General features: G+C 47.6%; 3 protein-coding genes across 3 annotated transcripts; 1 reads left to right on the forward strand and 2 right to left on the reverse strand.

The window, feature by feature from the left end:
- Positions 1-13,132: 13,132 nt before the first annotated feature.
- Positions 13,133-13,795, reverse strand: IUM83_06754 (ribonucleoside-diphosphate reductase small chain; the record flags this gene model as incomplete). The annotated part of the gene is made up of 1 exon (XM_067930985.1): positions 13,133-13,795. One exon carries the CDS (start codon positions 13,793-13,795, stop codon positions 13,133-13,135), a length of 663 nt encoding a protein of 220 aa, XP_067789755.1.
- A 2,484-nt stretch (positions 13,796-16,279) lies between these two features.
- On the forward strand, positions 16,280-16,777 carry IUM83_06755 (uncharacterized protein; the record flags this gene model as incomplete). The annotated part of the gene is made up of 1 exon (XM_067930986.1): positions 16,280-16,777. One exon carries the CDS (start codon positions 16,280-16,282, stop codon positions 16,775-16,777), a length of 498 nt encoding a protein of 165 aa, XP_067789625.1.
- Positions 16,778-17,934: 1,157 nt separating this feature from the next.
- Positions 17,935-19,668, reverse strand: IUM83_06756 (uncharacterized protein; the record flags this gene model as incomplete). Its single annotated transcript, XM_067930987.1, has 2 exons — positions 17,935-18,975; positions 19,075-19,668. The coding sequence occupies 2 exons, from the start codon at positions 19,666-19,668 to the stop codon at positions 17,935-17,937; spliced, it is 1,635 nt and encodes a 544-aa protein (XP_067789756.1).
- Positions 19,669-25,262: the final 5,594 nt, after the last annotated feature.

Here is a 25,262-nt window from a genome sequence, read left to right on the forward strand (position 1 = left end):
TATACTACCCAGTCTCAGACTACTTGAGATGCGCTTGCAAAACAAAAAACTGTTCGCAAAAGTTACCAGTGGGCACGAAGGTGAGCCATACTATGGACCTACGCTTAAGCGGAAGCACTTGGTTCTTCGATTTTTTCTGGTTCTTCTCCGTAAGCGTTTTAGCAAATTACCCGCGGACGTAAAGTCCTGTTGTCTATTAGACCCTCAGTTTGCTCATGGAAAATACTACCGCGATGACGAAAAAGCTGCGGCGGAGTTGTTTGTAGAAAACGAAGCCTTGCGTCTTGCTGGTGCTGTTGTCGTTGATGTGGATCTTAGCATGACAGTGGATATGAGTAGTGAGGATGAGGATGATTTTACAAGCGAGCTACTTGGCTTAACCCTCAAAGCATCAGACCAGGAGCATGAGTCTGTGGAGGATGTGAGACTGCGTGACAAAGTGAAAACTGAGCTAAAGATCTACGTCGACAAATGCGAGCTCCTTGAAAAAACCAAGAGTCAGATCAGAGCACGTGAAAAGACAAAGCCAACGAAGCTCGAAAACCCTCTGAAGTGGTGGAAGTCCAATACAGGTGATTATCCGCTGTTGCCCCCTGTAGTAAGAAAATATTTTGGAGTTGTTGCCACATCGGTCCCATCTGAGCGCTGTTTTTCAAGTGCTGGTAATGCCATCACCTCTCACCGTAAAAAGCTGACTGGCGACAACGTACGAGACATCATTTTTCTTCACAATAATCAAGCAAGTGATACGGAGGATGATGAGAGTGATGCCCCGAGCAGCTAAAACTCCGGTCCCATAAAACAAAAAAAACATTTCCGATAGTAGTATAGTTTTTAAACCACTATCTGTTCCCAACCTCAACTTCGAGAGTAGGTAGCTGTCTAAATAACAATAAATACAAATGCATTGGTCAGTATAATTACGATACGGCATGTTTCAGCACTTCTGCGGCCGAGCGCAACGCCAGCGTACCTGCCGTCGAGCGCGACGTCAGGCGCCACGCGCCTTCAAAGTGGGTACACGATAACATTTTTAATATGTTTGCAAATTCGATATTACGTGTGATGAACATAAATAGTATGCCTCCTAAACTTTATTAAGTACGAAACGGGAACTCACGTAAACGCTAACGGGAACGGGAACAAGTCGACGGGAACGGGAACAACGCCAATTCACGTAAACTGGGTTTACGTCCCCATCACTATTATGAACAGACCTTGACATTTCAGTAGGATGGGAAATGACCAGTAGAGGTGACTCTTAGTGTCGGGCCGACGTGAATGCCTGTCGGCGGGGAATTCACTACGCAACAGGCAAATGCAGACACAGGTGCTGGCAGCTTCGACGTGAGGCATGTGTTAGTGAACCCAGGTGTCGACACCTTACGTGTGCAGTCGGCGATGGCAAATGGCGGTACTGCGGTGTCGGAGCCCGCTCATGACGTGCTACTGCTAAGACTACCGTCTGTAGTACAAGTACATCGCTCGTTTGCATCGTCACGTTCCATTGTTCTAAGTTTCGACTCGGGTATTATGGACTTCGTAGGCTACGCGTCCGCACATTGTTGCGCTTGGACATTAAGACGACGACTACGATGATTCGGACGATACGTGCTGAAACACGCTTGCCGCTAGCGGGCACGCTAATGCCGAGGGGGACATGAACGTTGATACACGGGCTGATACGCAGGCTGTTAGAGATGTCGCGTGACCGGCAGGAGCTCCTCAACCTGTGACTTCGGATGCCAGACTCGTAACATCATCGACGTGTTGACTGTTGTCAACCCGGAGCACGTACAAGTCGCAGGAAATGACACAGCGTCTACGAAGGTGGCGTTCCACCGTTGCGAGCACGTTGCGCAGACCGAGGCGTTGGTGCTGCAGTACGAGTTCTGGCCGGACGGGGAGCAGTGTCGTGTAGTAGTAGCGGTGACCAGGAAGCTCTCGTACTGGCTCATGCTCACGCAGGAGCCAGCTCGGGTCCACGGCACACTCGTCCGAGGACAGCAGCACGTTCCGGCAGCCCAAGCACGTGCGCGGCCGCGAGTACTAGCTATCTACGTTCGAGTTACCAGTGTTGGAGCTCAACGCTTTTGGCCGCGTCCCCCACAGTCGTGGCATCGCTGTTGGCCGTGCTCAGGATACTCACGTCGACGGTCTCGGAGCCAGCGCCGCTACAACAACAACAACAACTACTACTACTGCTACTACCACTGCTGCTGCTGCTGGCGGTAGTGGTGGTAGTGCTGCTGCTGCTACTACAACTACTACTACTGCCGGAAGTGTCGTTTACGTTGGCGTGGGGGCGGAGGAGGGTCGGTGGCGAAGGAGGAATTATCCGTGGCCCCCAGCGGCTTGACCACTTTCATAAGGCTACAGTAGCGTACCGCAACCATATACCTGATAAAACCTTTTTTTGCCTGCCACTTATTCGCTGAGCATGACATGTTCAGACGCTACATGTGCATGCACTTTAAGCTCGCTAGCTATACTCAAGGATGCCAATTGCCTTATGCAAAAAGCCTGTTCATAGATCTGATCAGTTCAGTATATGATCACAATGAGATTCTACCGTGTACACCGCGCGCACTAGCTCGAGCACCACGTGCTGACATACCGGTTGTGACGTGGACGTCCGTCTGCCAATGAGATGGCAGAGGACTCCCACGTCAATTGCTAATGCATACCTTTCTGTTTACGCTGCACAGCGTAATAAAACATTGCATGGTTTATATTCGTTACATGCTATCTTACTGGTCAATATCAAGAATAATCATGATTATGGGACGCATAAACATGGAGTTTCGTGCGATCTCATTGGCTAAAAATCCTTGAGATGTGCAAGAGTCAAGTTTTCGAGCCGAACTTTTGATTATGGGACGCGAGTCGCATATTTGGATCAAGCTACGTTTTGGATTAGTAGATTCTCATTGGTAGATCAGGATAGAATTAGGATCTGAGACTGATAGACTTTAGGATGGGACCTGGATACTTGTTTGCGTGTCCAGGTCGCCAAGAACTACTGGTTGTGCGGCGGCAATGAGCCGACGCCAAACTAACGATTCAATCAATCACTTTTCAACTTCCAATCTTCCTCTCAAGTGTTCAACGGGCGCCCGCCACTGCGCCCTCAAGCTTCGGGTCTTCGCATCGGCTTGTGTGACATAGTAGCACTTGCCGTGTCAAGCTTCGGTTCAAGTTCAAGAAAGGTTTACTCGTGGCCACATCGTGGGAAGCGAGTTTTACCTGTGACTATTGGAGCCAGCCACATCGTGGGGAAGTTCTAGGTTGCGAACGTGCAGCTTTTGAGGAGCACACTTCGAAGAAGTGGGTACCTTATCACTCCGTGTGGCCGGTGGAAATACCACGTAGGGGCTTTGCCTCCGCCTATATCGGATTGTACCTAACCTTCGCTTTGTGCTGGGCTTTCACTAGAAGCCGGTTTAGCACCAGGGCGCCTGCATTTTGTCTGCGAAAGCGGAACTTTGTAGAAGTATAACGGTCCTTGGTTACCCGGTGGTAGTCCCTTGCCTCTTTTTCGATCTTTGGAGTCGGTCTATGGCCCGCTACAAGAAGGGTCACAACCAAAGCAGTAAGAGGAAGCATCAGAAAGCGAGTGACGTCAAAGTATCATCGACGTCCACTCCTGCTCCTCCACCTGTTACGGCGATTGACACCAATTTTTTCTTCTCGCCAGCCGAGGCGGAGAGTTTCGCTAAACTTCAAGTGGATCTCCTCCGCCAGGTCAAAACGGCTAAGCGGGTTTTGGGCAAGTTTCGCAAAGAGACTTTATGGATCAAGGACGAGAGCATCGAGGCCCAGGTTGATCGCCAACTTAACCTGGCGTTTCTGAACCTTTTGGAGTGCCAAGACAACCTTGCTGCGAAGCTTAACAGCCTTATTCGCCAGAAACCGCAGCAACACTAAGTTGTAAAACACGTTTTGAGCTTTTAATTCCTTTTCCGTTTTATTTCGCCGTATTTTACGGATCACTCACCGAAAAGTCCATCTGTCCTACCCCTAATGACTATGACAAGGAGTAGGGCAGCTGAGAGTGAATCGCCTAACCCGCGGCAACGCCAAGTGCCACGGACAGCTCAAACGGAGGCGGCAACGCCGCAGGAAGCTCACCACGAAGTCCCACACGCCGGAACGGCAAACGTTGCACCTGACGCAATGTCAATGCAACAATTAATGACCTGGTTAACGCAACAACAGCAAATGTATCAGACGCAGATGCAAACGCAATTTCAGATGCAAATGCAGCAAGCCAATAACCGTTTTGAACACTTGCTCGCGTCGCAAGGTGAACGACGGAAGAAGGATCCTCCCATGTATGGAGGGAAATTCGGTGAAGATTTGGAACTATGGATCTTTGCCATGGAGGAATATTACGCTAACAAGCGCGGATTGATGGAGGCCGATACGTCCGATTTTGTGGCCATGATATCCAGCAGTTTAGGTAAATCTGTGCTAAACTGGTATCGCGCTTTTTCGTCAGATTGTGAAGCGGCAGGAGTTCCCAAAACATGGCAATTGTCTAAGGCGAAGCTACGTGAACGCATTCGTCCCAAAGACTTTGAATACAATCTACGTGAGCGATTGTTTCAGCTGAAACAACACGGGACCATCCATGAATATGTGTCATCGTTTCAGGATCTGATGTCTCAATCCGAGTTGGAGATTTCGGAGATGGAGAAGCGGTTCTACTTTCAGAACGGACTTCGGCCGGAGACAGCGAAAAAGGTGAAGGAGCTCAGTCCAAGATTCTTGCATGAAGTAACTGAGATTGCAACGAATTTCGAGTTTGCTCACTATGGAGGACCCTCGGCAAAGACCACGGCGAATCACCAGCCTTCTTCGAAAGCGGCATCACCAGTGAAACCAGCGGCTAACAATACAAGCAAGTCGCCGGAGCGAAAGCTGTCACCGAAGAGTGGACCAAAAGAGGGTTGGCGAAAGTCAGCCACTTGTCATAATTGTGGACAAGTCGGTCATATCAAGCCGCAATGCAAGTCCACCAAGGAAAGCAATCACTATGTTGGCGGATCATTCTACGCCATTTTGGAAGTGAAAGCTTTAGCCTACAATCAGGAGGAGGCAGCGACTGACGTCTCAATATTCGTTGACAATGGAAGCAGCCTCAACGGTGTCACTGAAGATCTAGCTGTACGACTTCAGCTGGACATCAAGGAGCATCCTGACGACATGATGACAATTCGTCTAGGATACAACCAAACAGTGCAAAGACCAAGACGTACCGTCGAAATGATGTTGCAGATTCCGGATTTCCCGGTGACGTGTGAAACGTTTACGGTCATGCCTGTCCCTGAGGATAAGGATGTGCATCTCGGAGTGAAGTGGCTTCGGGAGAATAACCCGGACATCGATTGGGAACGTTTACTATTGCGCCCGCGTACAAGGACTGAGGAACCCCAGGCTCTTCAATTGGTGGGACCTAACAGACCTCGAACGCGTATGATCGGAGGCCGTCGTTTCAAGAACGCAAACCAGAACCGCGAAATCTTCCATTACTACCGTCGGCATGGTCACAAGGGTGCGTTCGGTGAAACGAAACTGATCACAACGAAGCAATTTCTGAAGGAACTCCGCAAAGAGAAGGATATCGAAGCTGTGTTTGTTGTCAATCCACACGGCTCAGAAAAGGCTGAGCGTTTTAAACAACAAGGATGGGAGGCACTGGTGAACAACCCCGCATATGAAGTCTTGCTCAAGTATCGCGATACTGTGTTTCGCACTGAGCTGCCAAGTACCACACCCCCTGTCCGCGAAGGGATTGAACACGAAATTCAACTTCAGCCGGGAACACAACCGATTTCGGTGAAACAATGGCGCCAAAGCCCGGAGCAGCGAACGGTGATCCAGGATTGGACGAAAGAGATGGCGCAGGCAGGTACTATTCGACCTAGCACCTCTGCATTCAGCGCTCCGACGTTCTGCGTCAAGAAGCCCGTGCGTTGGCGTATTGTGCACGATTATCGTCAACTCAATAGTGTCACCATTTTGCCAGCGATACCGATGCCGAGAAAGGAGGACACATTTGATGCGATGGGGGTAGTTACTGGTTCTCCTGCATGGACCTCTTGTGGGGATACTATCAGGTTAAACTTCGTGAAGCTGATATTCCATTTACTGCTTTTTCGACGCCCGATGGGCTGTTTGAGTATCTTGTAACCCCGATGGGTTTGATCGGTAGTCCGGGCACATTTAACAGGCTGTTACAGCGAGTGTTCAGTGACTTGCGCGATGTGATGCACATCTATTTTGACGACATCTACGTTTTTACGCAAGACAAGGACGTGCAGGTGCATGTCGACGCGTTGGACAGAGTGCTTCAACGGTGTCAAGCACAGCAATTGTACGTAAAATTGTCGAAGTGTCAGTTCTGCGTCGAAGAAATCCCCTGTCTCGGTGACTTTGTGGGTCGTCATGGTGTTGGAATGGACCCTGACAAAGTGCGCGTAATCAGCGACTGGCCGATTCCACGTACCAAGAAACAAATGGAAAGCTTCTTAGGTACGACGGTCTTCGTCTCGCGTTTTTGCGCCGACTTCGCACAATTTGCAGGCCCACTGCACGAAAGTACTAAGGGTTTACGCCCAAAGGAAACGTTACACTTGTCTGAGCATCAGTTGGAATGCTTCCATGAACTCAAACGCCGTCTCTCCACCCCTCCTGTACTACAACTTCCTGATTTCGACAAACCGTTCGGTATTCGTATGGATGCCTCGAATTTTGCCATAGGGGAGTCTTGTTTCAAAACGAGGGAGGGTTGGAGCATCCGATTGCATACACAGGACGCAAAATGAAACCAGCGGAACTCAACTACCCTGTTCGTGAGCAGGAGTTACTGGCTATCATGCATGCCCTTCGTGTGTGGAGAGTTTACCTTCTCGATCGCCCATTTACCGTGGAGACAGACCACAAGAGCATCGAGACTATATTGACGCAAAAGACAACCAATCGTCGTGTTGCGCGCTGGTTTAACGAGCTAGCTGAATTCCAACCGCAGTTCAAGTGGATTCCAGGAGAAAGTAACCAAGTGTCGGATGCAATGTCCCGAAACCCACTCTTTGAGCATAAAGCCGCTCAGGTTAGTCTCAGTGAGCTCATCGAAGCTGCTCGAAACCGTGACATTGTTACTAGTATCCAAACGTCAAGTGCGACTGTGACGCACTCGGCCAAACAACTGTACTCTACCGACCGGAGAGTTCAGGAGTTGTTGCAGAGTATTTCTAGTGGTAAAGAGGTACCACGCTACTCTGTGAAGAATGGATTGTTATTTTACCAAACGAGAGATGATGAAAATGCTCGACTGGTAATTCCCGATAATGAAGATCTGAAGAACCGTGTTATTTGTGAAAACCACGATGTGGTCACGGCAGGTCACCCCGGATACTTTAAGACATACTTGGGTGTCCAGAAAAAGTATTACTGGCCCAAGATGTCGAAATACATTCAACGCTATGTCAACACGTGTGAACGTTGTCAGCGGAATAAGGCACGCCAAACGAAGCCGCCCGGACTACTACAGCCTTTGGAGATTCCAGGAGGTAGATGGGTTGATGTGTCGATGGACTTTATGATTGCACTGCCGAGCACGGAAACCGGAAAAGATGCCATTATGGTTATTGTGGACCGGTTGACGAAGCGTGCGAAGTTCATCGCAACCAATACGAATGCGACAGCAGAAGAAACTGCTGTGCTATTCATGGTCAATTATGTGAAAGACCATGGCGTGCCGAAATCGATCATTTCAGACAGAGACTCCAAATTTACGTCCAAGTTCTGGCAAGATGTGATCAAGACTTTGGAGACGACCCACAATCTGTCGTCTGCCTTTCGCCTACAGACTGATGGTCAGACCGAACGCACTAATCGGTTTATTGAAGACTATCTTCGGGGTGTTGTGAACCCATTCCAAAATGACTGGGATGAATATTTGCATCTCGCTGAATTCGCGTACAATAGACGTGTTCATTCCTCAATCGGTATGTCACCGTTTGAGGCTGATCTGGGTTATGTGCCCTATATGCCAGATGATGCGGCTAGGGACCCGGAATTTGAACAGTTGCACAAATCGGCGCAAGAATTTCTGCTCAAGCAAGATGCAATTTTGAAGATGGCACAAGATGCAATGAGTAAAGCCCAAACTCGTATGAAGTCTTACTACGACAAGAACAGGCTTGCTCAAGACTTCAAACTTGGAGATATGGTACTCCTAGATGGATGAAACTTGGACATTCGTCATAAAGGCTTCGCACAGTCAAAGAAGCTCGCACCGCGGTTTATTGGACCTTACCCGGTTGTGAAACAAATTCATCGTGACTCATACGAGCTGAAGTTATCGAAGGGTCTCAAGTTGCATCCCGTATTTCACACCTGATTACTCAAGCCGTATCGCAGTGATGAATCACGGAGCCAAAGTGTGAACAAAGTGATTTTGAAGGACGGTACGGAAGGTCAACTTGTGCGCGAAGTCATTGGTCATCGTAACAAGAAGAAGAAACACCAATGCCGGATTTGGTGGCTTGGTGAATCACGCGAAGAAGCAACGTGGGAACCAGTAGAGAACCTGAATCAGATTCCAGGTCTCATTGACAAGTACTGGGAAACGAAGAAGAGAAAGCCAGCTTCGAAATAGCGGGGTGTTCTTGGAAGGGAGGTCATGTGACGTGGACGTCCGTCTGCCAATGAGATGGCAGAGGACTCCCACGTCAATTGCTAATGCATACCTTTCTGTTTACGCTGTACAGCGTAATAAAACATTGCATGGTTTATATTCGTTACATGCTATCCTACTGGTCAATATCAAGAATAATCATGATTATGGGACGCATAAACATGGAGTTTCATGCGATCTCACTGGCTAAAAATCCTTGAGATGTGCAAGAGTCAAGTTTTCGAGCCGAACTTTTGATTATGGGACGCGAGTCGCATATTTGGATCAAGCTACGTTTTGGATTAGTAGATTCTCATTGGTAGATCAGGATAGAATTAGGATCTGAGACTGATAGACTTTAGGATGGGACCTGGATACTTGTTTGCGTGTCCAGGTCGCCAAGAACTGCTGGTTGTGCGGCGGCAATGAGCCGACGCCAAACTAACGATTCAATTAATCACTTTTCAACTTCCAATCTTCCTCTCAAGTGTTCGACGGGCGCCCGCCACTGCGCCCTCAAGCTTCGGGACTTCGCATCGGTTTGTGTGACACCGGTCTTCATCGCCTGGACACGCGCCTGTAGTACCTACACAGGGAAACGGAGGCCGTGTTGCCCTCAGTGACGTTGCCTGTATAGAAAACACCCGCGGAGGGGATGTGCCCGATTGTATCCTTCAAACGCTTCACCATTTCGACATCCAATTTCTCAGTTCGAATTTACAACTCCGCGGACATGTCCGCCATAGTCGATAAACCTCTTCAAAAATTGAACAACGCTTTAGTAGGGAGCTTCGTGGATGTTAAAATGTATTCATTCTAGGGATAGTCATCAACCTATTTGGTATTCTAAACGATGCGCCGGATACAATTCATTTTCAAATAAGGTGCATTGCTGTCACTTAATTAATGTATTGGCTCACGACAATGAAGCAGTCTTCTTGAAACTGAATATAAAAAGCGAGGGATTCAGATTTCTGTAGGCTGCATTTTGTTTGCAAGGACTTTGCAGAATCAACTTTTATTTGTATACACGACTGCGTGAATATAGCTGTGTAGGGCAAAACTGTCGCTGGGGTACGTCGCGATGATTTTGTGGTACGAGTGGATGACTACCAAGTTGTGGATCTACAACAGGCAGTACCCGTACCACGATATGACGCATACCTCCATTGCAATGCAGCCTGTGTAATGCAGGTGATGGTGATGCTGCAGAAGCTGAGGCAATTTTGTTCAAATTGACAAACGAGTGTACGCAGGTTATGACGTAGCATATCCCCAGAATGTTCGGGGCTTTCGCCGGTAACTCACATTGGTAGCCAGTAAATGGAGCTTTCCAACGTATACGTCCTGAACTGTAACGAAGAAGGCTACCTCAGCATCTGCTCTTTACTACATATAGTAATGTCGACATCATATCACATTGAACTTAATATTGCTCTTATCTTAGTACTAGTATCGTCTACTGGTTTGAGGCGGTAAAATACAATTATCACCATCTTAAAAAATATCTCAGCTCTTAATGTTGATTTATGGAAATTCCTCACCTGCACCGGTATCTTCGCAGGAAAAGGTTGCGGTTCACAATTGACGAGCTGGAGATTTCGGCTCGAATCCTGCAACAATCAGGAAGTCCTACATGTGTCCCGCCTAATTTGGACCTGCGTCACGCGATATACCTCGCTGAGAACGAGCAGATCCAAAAGAGATTTGCTCATGCCTTATCGGGATATGTACCAGAGCTCGCAAATGGCGATTTTCGGGTTACCCGCACCCGCCCGATCGCTCCTCTTGTTCACTCCTGGTACCCGCACCCGCCCGACAGCACCGTTCGGGTACCCGAACTTTACCCGGCCCGTTATATACAAACAGAGCCATTCAAAACAAAATGTGCAAAATATGGTGAGTTCATCTTTAGTCCCAGTCGATGAGATCGCTATTAGATCTCACTACGAGAATATCATCTAGCATCGATGGATTGAGGGAATTCCGCGATTTACACATTACGGTTCCCGCAGTGGAGAAATTGCTTTCCGAAACGGCGCTTGACGCCGGAATGCACAGTATCGCCCTTGCCACCATCGCAAGCTTCGGATATGCTGGTTTACCTGTGGAGTTCTACCATTCCAATATGTCGAGGTTGGTTTTGCCGTCTTTACCTAGGGAGCAGCTCATATATTTGTCGAACTCCTTTTGCTCATCAAGATCTACGCATGGTGCATTTTCGTCATCGCTCTCGTCCGAAGAGCACAAGTCTGCAGCACCCACAATGAATGAAGCGGAACTTGTTTTCTGCTTTTTGTGCGAGCGAGTACGGCCTGCACACGGTTTAGTAGATGATACAGTCGATCGGGTTGGTGAAGCACTGAAAGAACTGGTGCTCTCCCAGCGTCTTGTACAATCGTTGTCGTTTCTTGGGATGAAAATAACACGGAGAAGCTGGCTATATCTATAACAAAGGCAAAGCGGTTGTAGGATATTTATCAAAACCTGGAACGAATCGGTCAACATTTATCAGAACCTGGAACAAAAAGCTGATTGGTTAAAAATGAGTGATACGACAGATCGGGTTTTCATATACAAAAAACGTAAAAATACGGTAGGGCGACAGAGTTTAAGTTATGGTAGCACGGTAAGGAAACTTAGGGCCAGAACCGCGTACCTCTATTTGCAAACAGCGGATCGACTATCCATTTGAACTAGGCATTCCGCAGTTTTTTTCGATCCGTTGGAAGTGTTTGAGGAACTCCCAAATATCAAACCTCTAATCCGCTAAATGGACACTAGGGGACATTGCTTCTGTTGCTACATACGGAGCCATGGAGTATTATAATCGAAAGGTCACGTGCTCGCGCGTCGCGGCAGTCATCATTTGCTCAACTACCAACTGCGGCGCCATTTACATGTAAGTGATAGCTTGCTCGTCAGTACGTACCTTAGCGACTCGGACTTGGGCTATTTGTATATGTGCTCATACCGGCCAACTACAATGACACGCTGTCCGTAGGCCCACGCAGCGGACCGATAGCTCGCGAGGTGCGCGCGGTACATCGGAGCTGGCTTGCGATGTGGTTATACCATATTTCATAATAATACGGCAATCGTCGGAGGTCAATACGTTTTCGGGGGTAGTCCTTCTGCTGCCTGCAACGTAGCTCACCTGTACTACAGCTAACAAAGATAGTTGCATGACGCGAAGGCTACAAAAGACGCTGCATCAGATTAGTTTAGCCATTGAATACATACTAGATCTAACTGAATTAATTATCTATTAGCTACGTTTACTTCAACACTGACTTCTCTTACATCATGACACACTGTACTTTAACCTGCTTCGTTGCTTAATACAAAGCCCCCTGCATGGCACAGTCACCTGGAATTCAGGTCATCTCGATTCCGATCGCGGGATTGGAATCCTTCCTATTCCAGCGGCCTACGGTTCAGGACTCCTGCTCAACGAGGCCCTCCATGGCATCATGCTCCGCAGTATCCAGCGCGGCGCTCACCATGTCGTCAAACACATCCACGCCGATCTACACCATTGCACTCACGCCGAGGGCCTTCGTCGTCGCTGGCTCACCCAAGGTCATCTTTGGTCGATGAGGGCTTCCCTACGGAATTCTCCTCGACGGGCCTTGTCACGGACCTATCCTGGGCGGCTTCTGCGTCACGCACACACCATCGGAGGGCTCCGTCCCCGGCCCCGCGCCTTTTGTAGTCAGCTTCGAGTACAGGCGTACGGCCTTCTTGTGGTGTGGCTGTTGTAGTGAGCGTGTCATGGGTGAGCTGTCGTACCACTCATTTTTAACCAATCAGCTTTTTGTTCCAGGTTCTGATAAATGTTGACCGATTTGTTCCAGATTTTGATAAATGTGCGGCGCACAAGAGAAGGCGTATCCAAACAGCTCTTGAACAGGTTCACTGAAAACCGCGTACCGAGTCTGCAGATCTACCGCGCTGGATCGGCACACCTCGAAGTTACCTTCCGTGCACGCCTGCACAAACTTCTCCTCCAGCTCAGTAGGTATCATGACGAGTGCACGGGTAGCCGAGGATAATTTCGGGTACCCTCACCCTACCCGAAGTTCGGGTATACCCGGCCGGGTAAGCATTTTACCCGGGCTCGGGTACCCGATTACGAGCTCTGATATGTACTGCGTTAAATGTAAAGAGAAGGGAAAATGTCGCCGCGCGGGAAGCACCTTGCATGTGCAAGTTGCTATTTGCAAGAGCAAATGAAAGGCTCATCATGGAGATGAATTATGGCATCGTTGCTTCGCCGAGGCACCGTCGCGGTCATTCATCAAAAACCTCCATGTCGGTGTCAACGAAGTCGAGCAACAAGTCCAAGAAGTGCTACATTCGCCTCACGTTTGGTTAGAATGTCATTTTACGTAAACGTTACGTACGATAACGAAAACTGTATTCATTGGTTAAACATTTGGAGTTGTTTCATTGAATGGCGTCGGCCGGATCCGCTCGGGAGAAGCTCAGACCAGGCATGAGGCCGCGCTTCTTGAGCCAGAAGATGGAGCAGAAGGAGCCCGAGAAGAAGATGCCCTCCACGACAGCGAACGCCAGCAGACGCTCCCGGTACGATGACACTCGCGGGTCGCACCACTTGAGCGCCCAGTGCGCTTTTTTCTTGACGCTCGGGATCGTCTCGATGGCACGCAGCAGGTGGTTCTTCTCCATCGCGTCCTTGATGTAGGTAACAATGAGCAGCGAGTACACCTCGGCGTGGATGTTCTCGATGGCGATCTGGAAGCCGTACAAGCAGCGGACCTCGGGCACCTGCACTTCGTTGCTGAAGTTCATGACAAGGTTCTCGTTCACGATGCCGTCGCTGGCGGCGAAGAAGGCCAGCACGTGCTGGATGAAGAACCGCTCGTTGTCCGTCAGGTTGGCCCAGTCCTTGAGGTCGTGCACCTGGCCCAGCTCCTCGGCCGTCCAGAACGAGGCCTCGGTCTTCTTGTACATCTGCCACACGTCGTGCTCTTGAATCAGGAACAGCACGAACCGGTTCGGGTTCGCGACTAGGAACGGCTCCGGCTGCAGCTCGCCGTTAACCTCCTTGCTTGTACTCGGACATCTCGAACTTCGGCTGCTCCTCATTCTGGTCGTCCTTGACGATGGTGTTCTTGGCGAAGTTCTCCACGAACTGCGCACTCAGCTCCTGCTCCGGCTGCTCCGGCGACTTGGCCACTTACCACCGATACAAATATAATAGAGGTACCGTAATTAGGATTAGCAGCAACGCCAGATAAACATTGATTAGCAAAGCTAGTCTGACTGCATCTCGTCATCAAGACTCAGATGCAATAACTACCGGTTCTTGCTATGAACCTATGCATCATCTCCATCGACACTGTCCTCGCTAGATAAATTGTCATATACCTCCTCATAGTTTTCGCAGACAAACAAAATGTCGCGAACAGTTTCAGGATCTAGTGAACAGCGTTTTGTAGTGACCACGTTCCCGATTTTTCAGAAAGCACGCTCAGATGGCACAGATGTTGCAATACATCCTACCCACTTTCGTGCGAGTGAAGCTAGAATGGGATACTTACTTCTCCGATCCTTTGTCCACCACTCCAATGGGTTCGTTGTGACAGGAGTGCCGTGTGCATCGCTCAAATAGAGCGTTAACTCGGACTCGCACTTCTCTTGCAGCTTTTCATCGGCAGCGGTGAGCTCTTCTGTATTACATTCCTCCATCCCGCCTGAAAACACATATACCAGCCAAGCTAGGTTCTCCTTTTTGGCGCTTGAGTGAGGTGTCGACCGATTTGAATGCTGTCCATGCCTACTTTCGTTTTCTTTGGCCTCACTCATGTCCTTAGCCATCTGAAAAGCAGCCATTTTCAGGTGCGTTCGTGCAAGAGATGCTTCGTCCCGGCTGAGATGTTTGAACTCCGCTGATCGTGGGTCCAACGCCGAAATCCAGAGTAGCTCAAGTAGCTTGTCTTTCAATTTATCGGAGAAGAGATTGATGCCAGTTCACCGGATTGTCTGCATCAGCGTCTCGACACGATGCTTATATTCTTCATCACCGATAGATCGAATAATTGGCTCGAAAACTTGTCGTTCTGTAGTGATCTCTGGACAGACCGAAGTACAGCAACAGAAATAACGAGGGTGGGATACTTTTGCCCACCAAGCCCGTCCGTAGCATCCGCAAAGGCTTTAATAGGGCTACTAAACACCGGATAGTGAGCCAATGCTCCGCCGTCGGCTGTTCTGCTGTGAGTCCGCAAACTCGCCAGTTTGCGAAACTTGTTAAAAACCGAGCGCAATTTATTCAGATGTTCCCGCGATGTTTCACAAGAATCTGCAATAAATCTGTGACGAGGCTCGCCCAGATCTCAGCCGGGATGGGACCAGCTGTACCCGGGTACGACACACTTTCGACCAATGAGTCACCGGGGATCAGCCACTCATCACTGAAGCTTCGTTGAAGATCTGCTGAACCCACGCCTGACCACGCTGGATTTTGCTGAGCTCGGTCCATTATTGGCTAAAACTCAGGTTGAAGCGCCGAATGCCTTAGGCACACTGGCAGCTCTCAGGATGGTCTTAGCACCCTTTGTGGGTGCTCTCTGAACGGCGCTGTGTGCCCCCACTTGATAGGTCTTTGTTTGTGTGTGTAATAATTGAATCAGGGTCGAATTTGCCCGAAGGACGCAATTGGGAGTGTTTCCTTGTGTAAAAGGGTGCCGAGGACCGGTTCCATCAAAACTCAACCCCATATGGTCTTTTTGGGTGCGCCTCGGTGTGAGGAGGAGCTTAATTAGCTATTTTATATTATTACGTGATCTGGACGACATTACCGACACGTATTTCGTATTTTCGGGGAGTAAGTGACTCTCCTGAGGTTTCGGCGGAGCGACTACGCGGGGGCTGAGATAGGCTCAAGTCCTCAGTGCGGTTGCTGAATTTCGCTCATTTTGGAGCGTGGTGCGCGGGCGTCCCTGGGTGCAGAGCGAGAACCCAGACTACGGACAGGCTCAAACCGAGCCAATTTTCTCGGGGCCACTCTAGGTCTGAGGGGCGAGTGAAGACCTGTGGAAGCGGCTCTCAGCTGGAGCCACCGGAGGAAGTGAAGAAGCTACGGAGACCAGGTCCAAGGTCTCGGAAGAGGTGGACAAGTTACGTGTGGAGTGTCGTGTTTTGTATTGGAGAAAACCCGGGGCAGATTGGATTGGACACGTGCGAGCTGAGACCTGTTGAGTGGGGAGCAGGTTTCGTTTGGAGAGCGCTGGAGACATCCGAAGTGGGAACAAGGTTGCTGTGGCTGGTTGACGTCTGGGCCCAAAGCGTAGCCCTAGGAAGAACCGTCAAGGGGATCGCAAGGGAGGTGCACACGCCGCGCCTGACCAAGGACCGGAGCTGGGAAGTTTCATCCGAGCCGTTGTTGGGCTCAGCTGAGGTATTTCAGCTGAGACCCCAAGACTCTCAGCCTTCTGAGTTCTAGTCCGACGTTCGGCGGTCTACGTTTATTCTAGGTTCGATCTGGAAAGCCGGGAATTGGCCCGCACCTCGCCATAACTGGTGCGCGTGCCCGGATCAGGAAACGACTTTGGACGGACGACGTCAGCTATGTCGACTGAAGCTAGTTCAAGTGTCTGCAACACAAGTGGTGAGAAGAGCGAGACTTCGCTGAGGCGGAGTCTGAGAGTTGCTGGATTGCCGGCCGAGGTGGTGTCGCAGGAGGCTGAGAAGTCCAAGTCGAAACGATCGACTTCTGAAGCCCCGGACCTCAGCGCTGAAGCGGAAGCGTCAAGAGAAGCTGAGCCAAGCGCTGAATCTGAGACCCCACCGAAGCCGGGAAATGTTGTGCCGCCGCCGGATTCACCTGAGACGAAGAGGTCTGGGACGGATCAAGGTGGTGGAGCGGGCACTCAGCCGAGCGCTCGTGTTGATGAAGGTCTGAGTCAAGGTGTGCCCGCGGAGAGCAAAACTGAAGCTTCCCTGAGTGAATCGAAGGCTCAGACCAAGGACTCTCAGCTGCCAAGTGCTCATCCGGAGCCAACTGCTGCGATTCGTCGCAGTAGCCAAGTCGAGGGTGGTGCGCTGAGCTTGTTGGGAAGTCAGTAGTTGAATTATACCACAAATGACCGCCCGTTTTTTTTCAACGAATATATTACCACCTACAGGTAATATAACCGTCGAATACCAAAAGTAGTCAAAAAATGGGCAAGACCTCTCGATATCTTCTGATGCGAAGGAGCATTCTCTTATTTTTCAGACGCTACAATACTTCTAAATATTGTTTCAGCTAATGCACAAATGACTGCCAGTTTTTCAAATATAAAGAACGATCCATCCTGATAGATAAAATATAAAGATATAAATAATCATATATACGATCCAACGATCCAACCATAATTATGTGTGAATATATTATTCCAAGTTCAGGCAGGAAATGTAAAAAGGCACCTAATAAGCCATTTTGTCATATTGAGAGCCATCATCCGGATTATAAATCATTTACAACTGAATATCATATCCCGAAGCATGGTATTGACCCCTTTAGGGAAAGAAGACACCTATCAGCAATGGATAGAGCGTGGCTATTGAAGCACACATAAATTGTAAATATTTTTTTATCAAGCTAACAAGGCTCTATTTTTAAAAAAAAATACCATTAGCTTAGAGCTCATTTAGAGCAGCTAACAACTTGGGCATCTTCTCATTAACAAAGTCATTCTTCTTTAGCCAATCGATGTATCCACAATCGAATGAATAGATCTGTTGGATAGTCTTCCCTTTGTGCTTTCCCCACGTCATTAGGAACGACCCGTCATCATTAGTGAATTTGCTCTTAATAAACTCAGCAATCGCAGGGTTCGAATCAATTAGAATCTTTTGATTCAGCAGCCAACGACAGTAGCCTGGATCAGAAGCATATACATCTTCAATAACCTTTCCTTTATGCTTATCAAACGTTAATGAACTCATGATTATTATCCAGTCTATCTATATAGATAGGCATCAGGAAATATTTGAAAAATAATATTTAATTATGGGCATTCATGATCTTAGTAAAAGCAAATCAATCATTAGCATAACTATGAATAACTTCACAGATAGAGGAGTCTTACACTTACTCGTGTCCCAGGTTAGTATCGATATAAAAGTTAAGCAAATCGCTCGTGGGTCAGGTAAGACGCTCCTATTAGTCAAGACTAATGATGATAGAATTATGTTCAAGAAAGGCGATTATATAATCGTTCGATCCTACAAACGAGAACTTAGTTAGCAGAATATTCGATCACTTCACCTGTGAGTCTATTAAACGTCATCTCGTTCTCGAATCCAACAAGAACTAACATGTTGCAGCCTTGTGTCGAGGCGTTCGTCCCCATTACCTGGATACTCTGAGGAACATCCTTCTCGGTCAAACGTGACACATCGGCTACGAGGACACGGTTAGTCTGCTGCCAGGTTTGGTAGTCAATAAGGCCGTTCGATAACTCCTTTGTTTGGTCACCATTGATCGAGCCGAGCTTAGAGAACTCATTAATGAAATCTTGGAAATCATAGTCATAACTGATATCAAACACTTGCTGACTACCAATACGTACATTGAAATTACGAATCGACGAACCAGGCTGGACGGTCCAAGGAGCGCTATCGAAGCAACTTTGGAATTGCTGAATGGTAGAGGCATTGAAGTTGCCTGAAGAGGTCTCTGCGAATGGAAGTAGAGCAACTACCTTAGCGTTTTTCAGGCTTGCCGACAGCTGTAGGTCAAACGCAGTATTTAGCTGAGTAGAAGATACACCAGTGCCAGCTCGCTGGTAAAACCACTGCGCGTAGTAGTCCATATATCTGATAGTCTTGTTAGGCTTACTGATGATAGCTTGGGGGTTCTCAAGATCAAGGAACGGAACATAGAGACGGGTAGTCGTGAATGGGAAGTATGTAGAATCAATAGTAGGCTCCAGGGAGTTTGTAATCGCACCCCACGCAACCGAGATTTGGCCTGCGGTCGTAGCATTAAACACACCTGAGTTCGGAGCAGAGCCAGCAGCAGATGCTACCATAATAGGACAGCTCTGACCCGAAACAAGTGTAGTTGATGATAGAGTCATTGACTTAGTCGCACCAAGTGTGATGACGGACGCACCCTGATTCACTCGGAAACGAAGCTTGATCTGGGGGTTAGCCATGAGGTCCAACTCCTTGAAAATCGGGTGAAGATCGACGAGTTTGATCTTAAGCATATAGTTCCACGTTCCTGCAACAGCACCTGCAGCAGTTGAACCAGGTACAAAAGCACCACGTCCAAACTGGTTAGCGATCGTATTAGCAGCACCCGATGCGATAGTAGCCCATCCGTTCGTGTTCTGACCACCAGCTACTGGAGGGTTGCTTAGAAGACGCTTGACGAATCCATCATTTACAGGGTACGAAGCAGCGCCGGTAGAAGACGTCCCAAGAGCTGGAGTAATATCCGCAGCAGTAGCGCTGTAGCCATCACCATAGAGACTACTGGCACCAGATGTGAATAACAACGAGCCCGAGCTATCAGGGAAAAGGAAATCTTCTGCACCATGCTTATTTACATAGTCGAGCGAAGTCTCCGCCTGAGCTCGTAGGTTGTTAGCAAATAATTTGTACTCACTCATGCTAATGACAGACTTACCATTGAGCTCGAGAGACATACCATCGATAACATTCCAAACACCACATTTAAGACCAACAGATAGACGGTTGGCTACAGATGCAAGTGTAGTACTTGCGTGGGTGTTCTTCATGCTAACTTTGTAAGGGATTACAACGTACGCATCGCGAAGGCATGCGAAACCCTCCGCCCCATTGAGCTGAGCAGTAGCATCGATTGTAATAACGCCATTCGCGTATGAACCCTGATTTAGATCGATCACATACGGAACGCGCTTGCGTGAACTGACCTTGACGGCCGGGTCGCTCTTCAGCGAAGACTGATATAGAAATTGATCGGCGAGTTGAGTTTCCGACATACTTGTTGAGAGCACTTATATAGCTCTCGATATAGGATCTACGAAAAATAATTAAATGAACTTAGTCAAACCAGTCTCCTCTGATCACGATTTAATATCTTTAGCGAAGCAGCTGGATATCCATCTTGATCACATCTACGAGTCGAATGAGATCAAGTCGGCTCTCCCAAGGAAAGGATCATTTCTGATTCTACTACGCAAGCCAAACCAATCAATAGGTCATTGGGTCTGCGTTGTTGATGGAACGTATTTCGATAGTATGGGGGAAGGTCCTCCTATAAACTTGGGCTCAATGAGATACAACGAAATTCAAACTCAATCAGCTCATGGTTCTTATTGCGGCATATGGTCGCTCCTCTATCTATATTGCAAGCAAAAAATAGAATGGACATATTCAAACGATTTTATAATTTAAATATCGTTGTGCTTTAAAAATCTGAGTTAAATATACTACGATCATGTACCGTGAACTTATCATCTCAAGCGGTGTCCCCGCACATAAGCTACGTAAAGCTGTCAAATCTGGCAAGCTATCGCTTACAGCAGCCGAGCTGGCTGGAACAGGTGCCAAATTACACTTGCACCCTGAATCTCATGAGAAGGCGTTAAAAGCCAAAAAGGGCGGTCGTGGCGTCCGGCTTCACATCACGAAGCATGAAATTAAGAAAGGGTACAAGGAGGCTCGGGGAGGCTCTATCTGGAGTAAGATTTGGTCGGGAATCAAGTCTGGTTTCAAATTCGCCAAAGACTCAGGACTACTAAGTAAGGCTGCTGATGCTGCCATTCCAGCTCTTGCTACCGCAGTTGGTGCTCCTGAAGCTTCTGTGCCTGTTAGAGCAGGTCTAAAGTCTCTTACCGGAATCGGTGTAGACAATTATGATAGTGATGAGGAAGGAGGTCGCGTTAGTTTCGCAGATGTCAAGCGACATGCGGGCAATGCCCTCCGATATGCTAAGACAAAGGGGATCATCACTGACGTCATCGATGAGGGCGAGCGTTTCCTACACTCTAAGGCAACCAAGCCTGAACATCACGAGCTCATCAGCAGTGTCCGCAAGGGTATCAAGCATCGCTTTGGAGTAGGTCTAGCACCTAAGCGAAAAGCCAAGTTTTCGAAGGGTTCCCCTGAAGCTAAGGCTCATATGGCTAAACTTCGTTCTATGCGTAAAAACAAGACCGGGGGATCTTTCACTATGTGATCGTACTAAGAAGAAAAAAACTTATTTTTTTTAGCTTCGTTTCTTACGCAGTAGAAGCATGATATTAACGCTGTTATCACGAAATTTCACTGGTTGATTGTTCTGGTTCCATATCGAGAGGGTAATACTCGCCCGAGGGCCGTCATGCGTCTGGCACCAAGTTTCATGCGATGGGAAGTACTGAATCTGCTGACCTATACCAGCATTTCCTTTATCAAAACAGGCCATCGTATCTCCCGAAATCACGAAGTCATTCCTGATAAGGTCACACCGAACTATGTAGCTCGTAGAAGGGCTGATAGCTGGAATGGTATTGCTCAGAAGACTCGTAGAAGTCGTCTGAGATGCACTTGGATATGTTCCTGTTGTAAAGCCAAGAATCGAACCAAAATTGGCATTATTGATGATCAAACGCGGAACTCGTGTCGTCGTTGGGAGACCAGTTCCCGTTGTCGAATACAGACCCGTTGCTGGTCGCGTGTATCCAGTTGGAAGCGATGTGGGCGTAGCTGAGCAATCAAGCTGGCACGCATAATAGGTTGAATTCTCTTCGATCTGAATGTAGAAAACATTGTTTCCATTACTATCAATCAGATACGCTCCAGCTGCGACCAGCGCCGTTTGTATGTTTCGGTTGATATCGGAGTACAAGTAGTATCCGTCTTGGAGATTGACACTAATAGTAGAAGTGGTAGCAGCAGTAGGCACTTCAATCGCGAAACTGGTGTTAGCGAATTGCCCTGAATCGATGTTGAACTCGGAGTTGTACAGTGAAATCGATTGAATCGAAGCCTCAATATTATCGAAATTACAGCTACTACCGGGGAAGGAGTACTTCCAAGTATTGTTCAAATTATTCTGAACCAAGCAGGTATTATCGATTTTGACGAAATTGCTCATGATTGCTATATGTACCAACTGATTTTAATTCTGATAGATAAATGATATTGATATAATATATATCAGGGACAAGTGCAGGGGCAACAATGATTGGGCGCGTTTATAAGATCACCAATGCTGATGAAAGCATCATTTATATCGGTAGCACTACGATGTCGTTATCAAAACGTTGGAGTGCTCACAAAACCAACTTTAGGCGAATGATCGACGGAAATGGAGGTGGATGTTCTATCTTCTATCAATTTCAGCAACATGGCGTTGATGCATTTTCTATTCATTTGATAAGCGAGCATGAAATCGATAATCAAAATCAGCTATTTGAGTTCGAGCAACTGGTACTCGATCAGACGCCAAACTCTATCAATACTCAGCGGGCTTACAGAACCAATGAGCAAAGACGTGAATATGAGCGCCAGCGTCGTGCTAATAATCGCGATCACATTCGGAATCAGTATCGCACCTATTATCAGGCTAACCGAGAAATAATTGATCAGCGTAAGAGCGTACAGAAAATCTGTGAGTGTGGATCAAGTGTATCATCGCGTAATATGGCACAGCATCGTCGCTCACAAAAGCATCAGCGACTAATGGAACAACAAAGCGATTAATCGTTCCAATTTTTTTTATCCTCGATGTGAATGACAGTATCGAAGTTATAACGGATTTGACCTCTAACGCTATCGAAAAACAGCATCTGGCCCTTTCCGCGCCCGACAGCTCGATTATAATAATGCAGAATGCCTTCCTCCGTGAGACCAGGAATGTTGAAATCGGTTATTAGTAGCTTTAGATCGCGACGAGAGTTAGCTCTCAGTATCGCTACATACTCAGTATTCAAACGAATCATCTTGTCAGTACCAAACCAGCTGTGGCTCAGAAATATCGTACTCAACTTATGATGGCGACCTCTCGTGAAATAATGACTGAAAACGTTCTTCTGTAGACTCTTATCGTTTGAATAATCATCGATGATGACAAGTTCGGGTTTGCTGCCTGGAGAGTGTCTGATGGCATCGACTTGCGGAGGAGTCTCATGAAACGTGATGAATCCTTCCAATTTGTCCTTGAGATAGTCGTACAGCTCTTGATGAGGATTCCTCGCGATGATGTGAAGATGGCTGAAAACATGAGGTGAATGCTTTAGAATATGAAAAACCAGGTTGTTCTTGCCTGAGAACGATGGGCCAAGGATAACCATTCTAAATAGCTTTTTGATTCCAAGCTCTTTGATATCACCTACCGACTCAGCCTTGTATTTCTTAGGCAGAGAACCTCCATAGTCAGGAATAAGCGGGATTAGAGACTTTGTCTCGTGGCTCGCGCCACTTGACTTCAGTCTAATAGAGCTCATGATTAAGAAAATCGTTCGACGTATATAAGAGAGGCTAAAAATGACAGGATTTAGTTATCCACCACCATTATTCATTTCTAATTGCTATAACCCAGCATTCTACCTCTCGCTTGATCAGACGGGATACTTGACATATGCATACGCCCAAACACTATATCTCGGTATTAATGATTACCGACTGAGCTACATTACGGGCATAACAGCTGGAACAGCAACTCCTGGAGTAGCTCTTGTCGTTGCCCCAGATGGATCACTCAGCGGATTAGGAGCACTAAGTTGCTCAAGTCTAACTGTTAACGGTGCAGCAGTATCATCGGCGCCAAGCTACGTAATCGGTATTACACCTGGCACTGCAGCTTTATCGAAATCACTGGTACTTGATGCATCGGGCAATATCACTGGTATCAATTCGCTATCATCTGTAAACCTTACGGGAACCATCCAAACCGCAGTCCAGCCTAATATCACGTCGTTAGGTACGCTAACCGGTCTTACGGTGAGTGGAAACATTGGTGGTACTCTGAGTACATCATCTCAGCCTAATATCACTTCCGTTGGTACGCTAACCGGTCTTACGGTGAGTGGAAACATTAATGGTACTTTAAATACATCGGCTCAACCTAATATCACTTCCGTTGGTGCGCTAACTGGTCTTACGGTGAGTGGAAATATCAGTGGTACTCTGAGTACATCATCTCAGCCTAATATTACATCGCTTGGTACTTTAACGGGTCTTACCGTGAGTGGCAATATCAGTGGTACTCTGAGTACATCATCTCAGCCTAATATTACGTCTCTTGGCACTCTAACTGGAATAAGTTGCTCTGGTAACATTAGCGGAACCTTAACAACTACTAGTCAGCCTAATATTACGGCTCTTGGTACTCTTACCTCACTTGGAATTTCTAAAAATATCACGATTGGAGGCACAGCTGCAGCATATTATCCGTCCTGGGGAATCAATGGTATCCAGCACAATTCAATATCAACGACCTATAACATCAATTCGTCAGGCACCTTCCCGAGCTCTGTAGTTACGAGCTATGCACAGCCTACTATTGGTGGTTTTTCATCAACAACCGTTACAAATGCTGCCACTGTATATATCGATAATAGCCCCGCTCCTGGTACTAGTATGACGATTACTAATGCATACAGCTTATGGATTAATGCTGGGAAAGTACTACTTGGAGATACAACAGCTTCGAGTAGCACCACTACTGGAGCTCTAGTTATTTCTGGTGGTCTTGGAATAAGCGGATCATTCAATTTATCGGGATTCATTGCTGGAGCAACCACTATTGCAGCATCTGGCATTGTAACCTTATCGAATACAACTTTTTCAACAAGTCCTAATTTTGGTTGTTTAGTAGCTAGCGGTGGTATTGGGGCTAGGAACCTCTTCGTCGGGCTTTCGACAACTCTAGCTTCTTGGACTATCCAAGGTCCTCAATTAGCCACGCTAGGGCAAACTTATACCAATTCAAGCACTGCTGCTTCTGGCACAGCTGCATCTGCTGTAATGAATAGTTTTGCTGCTTGCACCATCGCTGCAAGTAATACTGGCGTTACTGTTACTAGAGCAGCCAGCGTATATATAGCCGATGCTCCATCGGCCGGAACCAATGTCAGTCTAACCAACAAACATGCTCTCTGGATCAATTCGGGCAGTACTTATATGAGTGGAGCTATTGCCGCTACGAGTCAAGGTACAGGTTCGCTCGTGGTCGGAGGCGGTGTTGGTGTTGGCGGCGATATTTGGTGTAATCTAACTCAAGCTGTATCAGGCGTAATAATCAACCCTACTCAAACGGCGACTCAATCCGCATTTGCTACGACTGTGTCCGATGGATTACAATGGCTAGATGGTAGTTTCACAATTGTTCAAGACTGGTATGGCAGCAACGCAACACCAGTACGAGGAGTTATCGAAATTAATAACGGTAGCAAGAGTACTTCAACCAATTCTTTGTATATAGGAACCTTTACAAACAATGATTTTAGATTAGGAACCAATGATCAAACTAATATTACTATTCAAGCAACTACTGGTAGGGTAGGTATTGGTAGTACTTCGCCTCTATATGGATTGTACGTGGGAATAACCGTTTCAACCACTATAGACGCTGGAGCAACTGGTGTAG

The sequence above is a fragment of the Phytophthora cinnamomi genome (genome assembly GCF_018691715.1).
Source record: "Phytophthora cinnamomi strain GKB4 chromosome Unknown Contig50, whole genome shotgun sequence".
NCBI lineage: Eukaryota > Oomycota > Peronosporomycetes > Peronosporales > Peronosporaceae > Phytophthora > Phytophthora cinnamomi.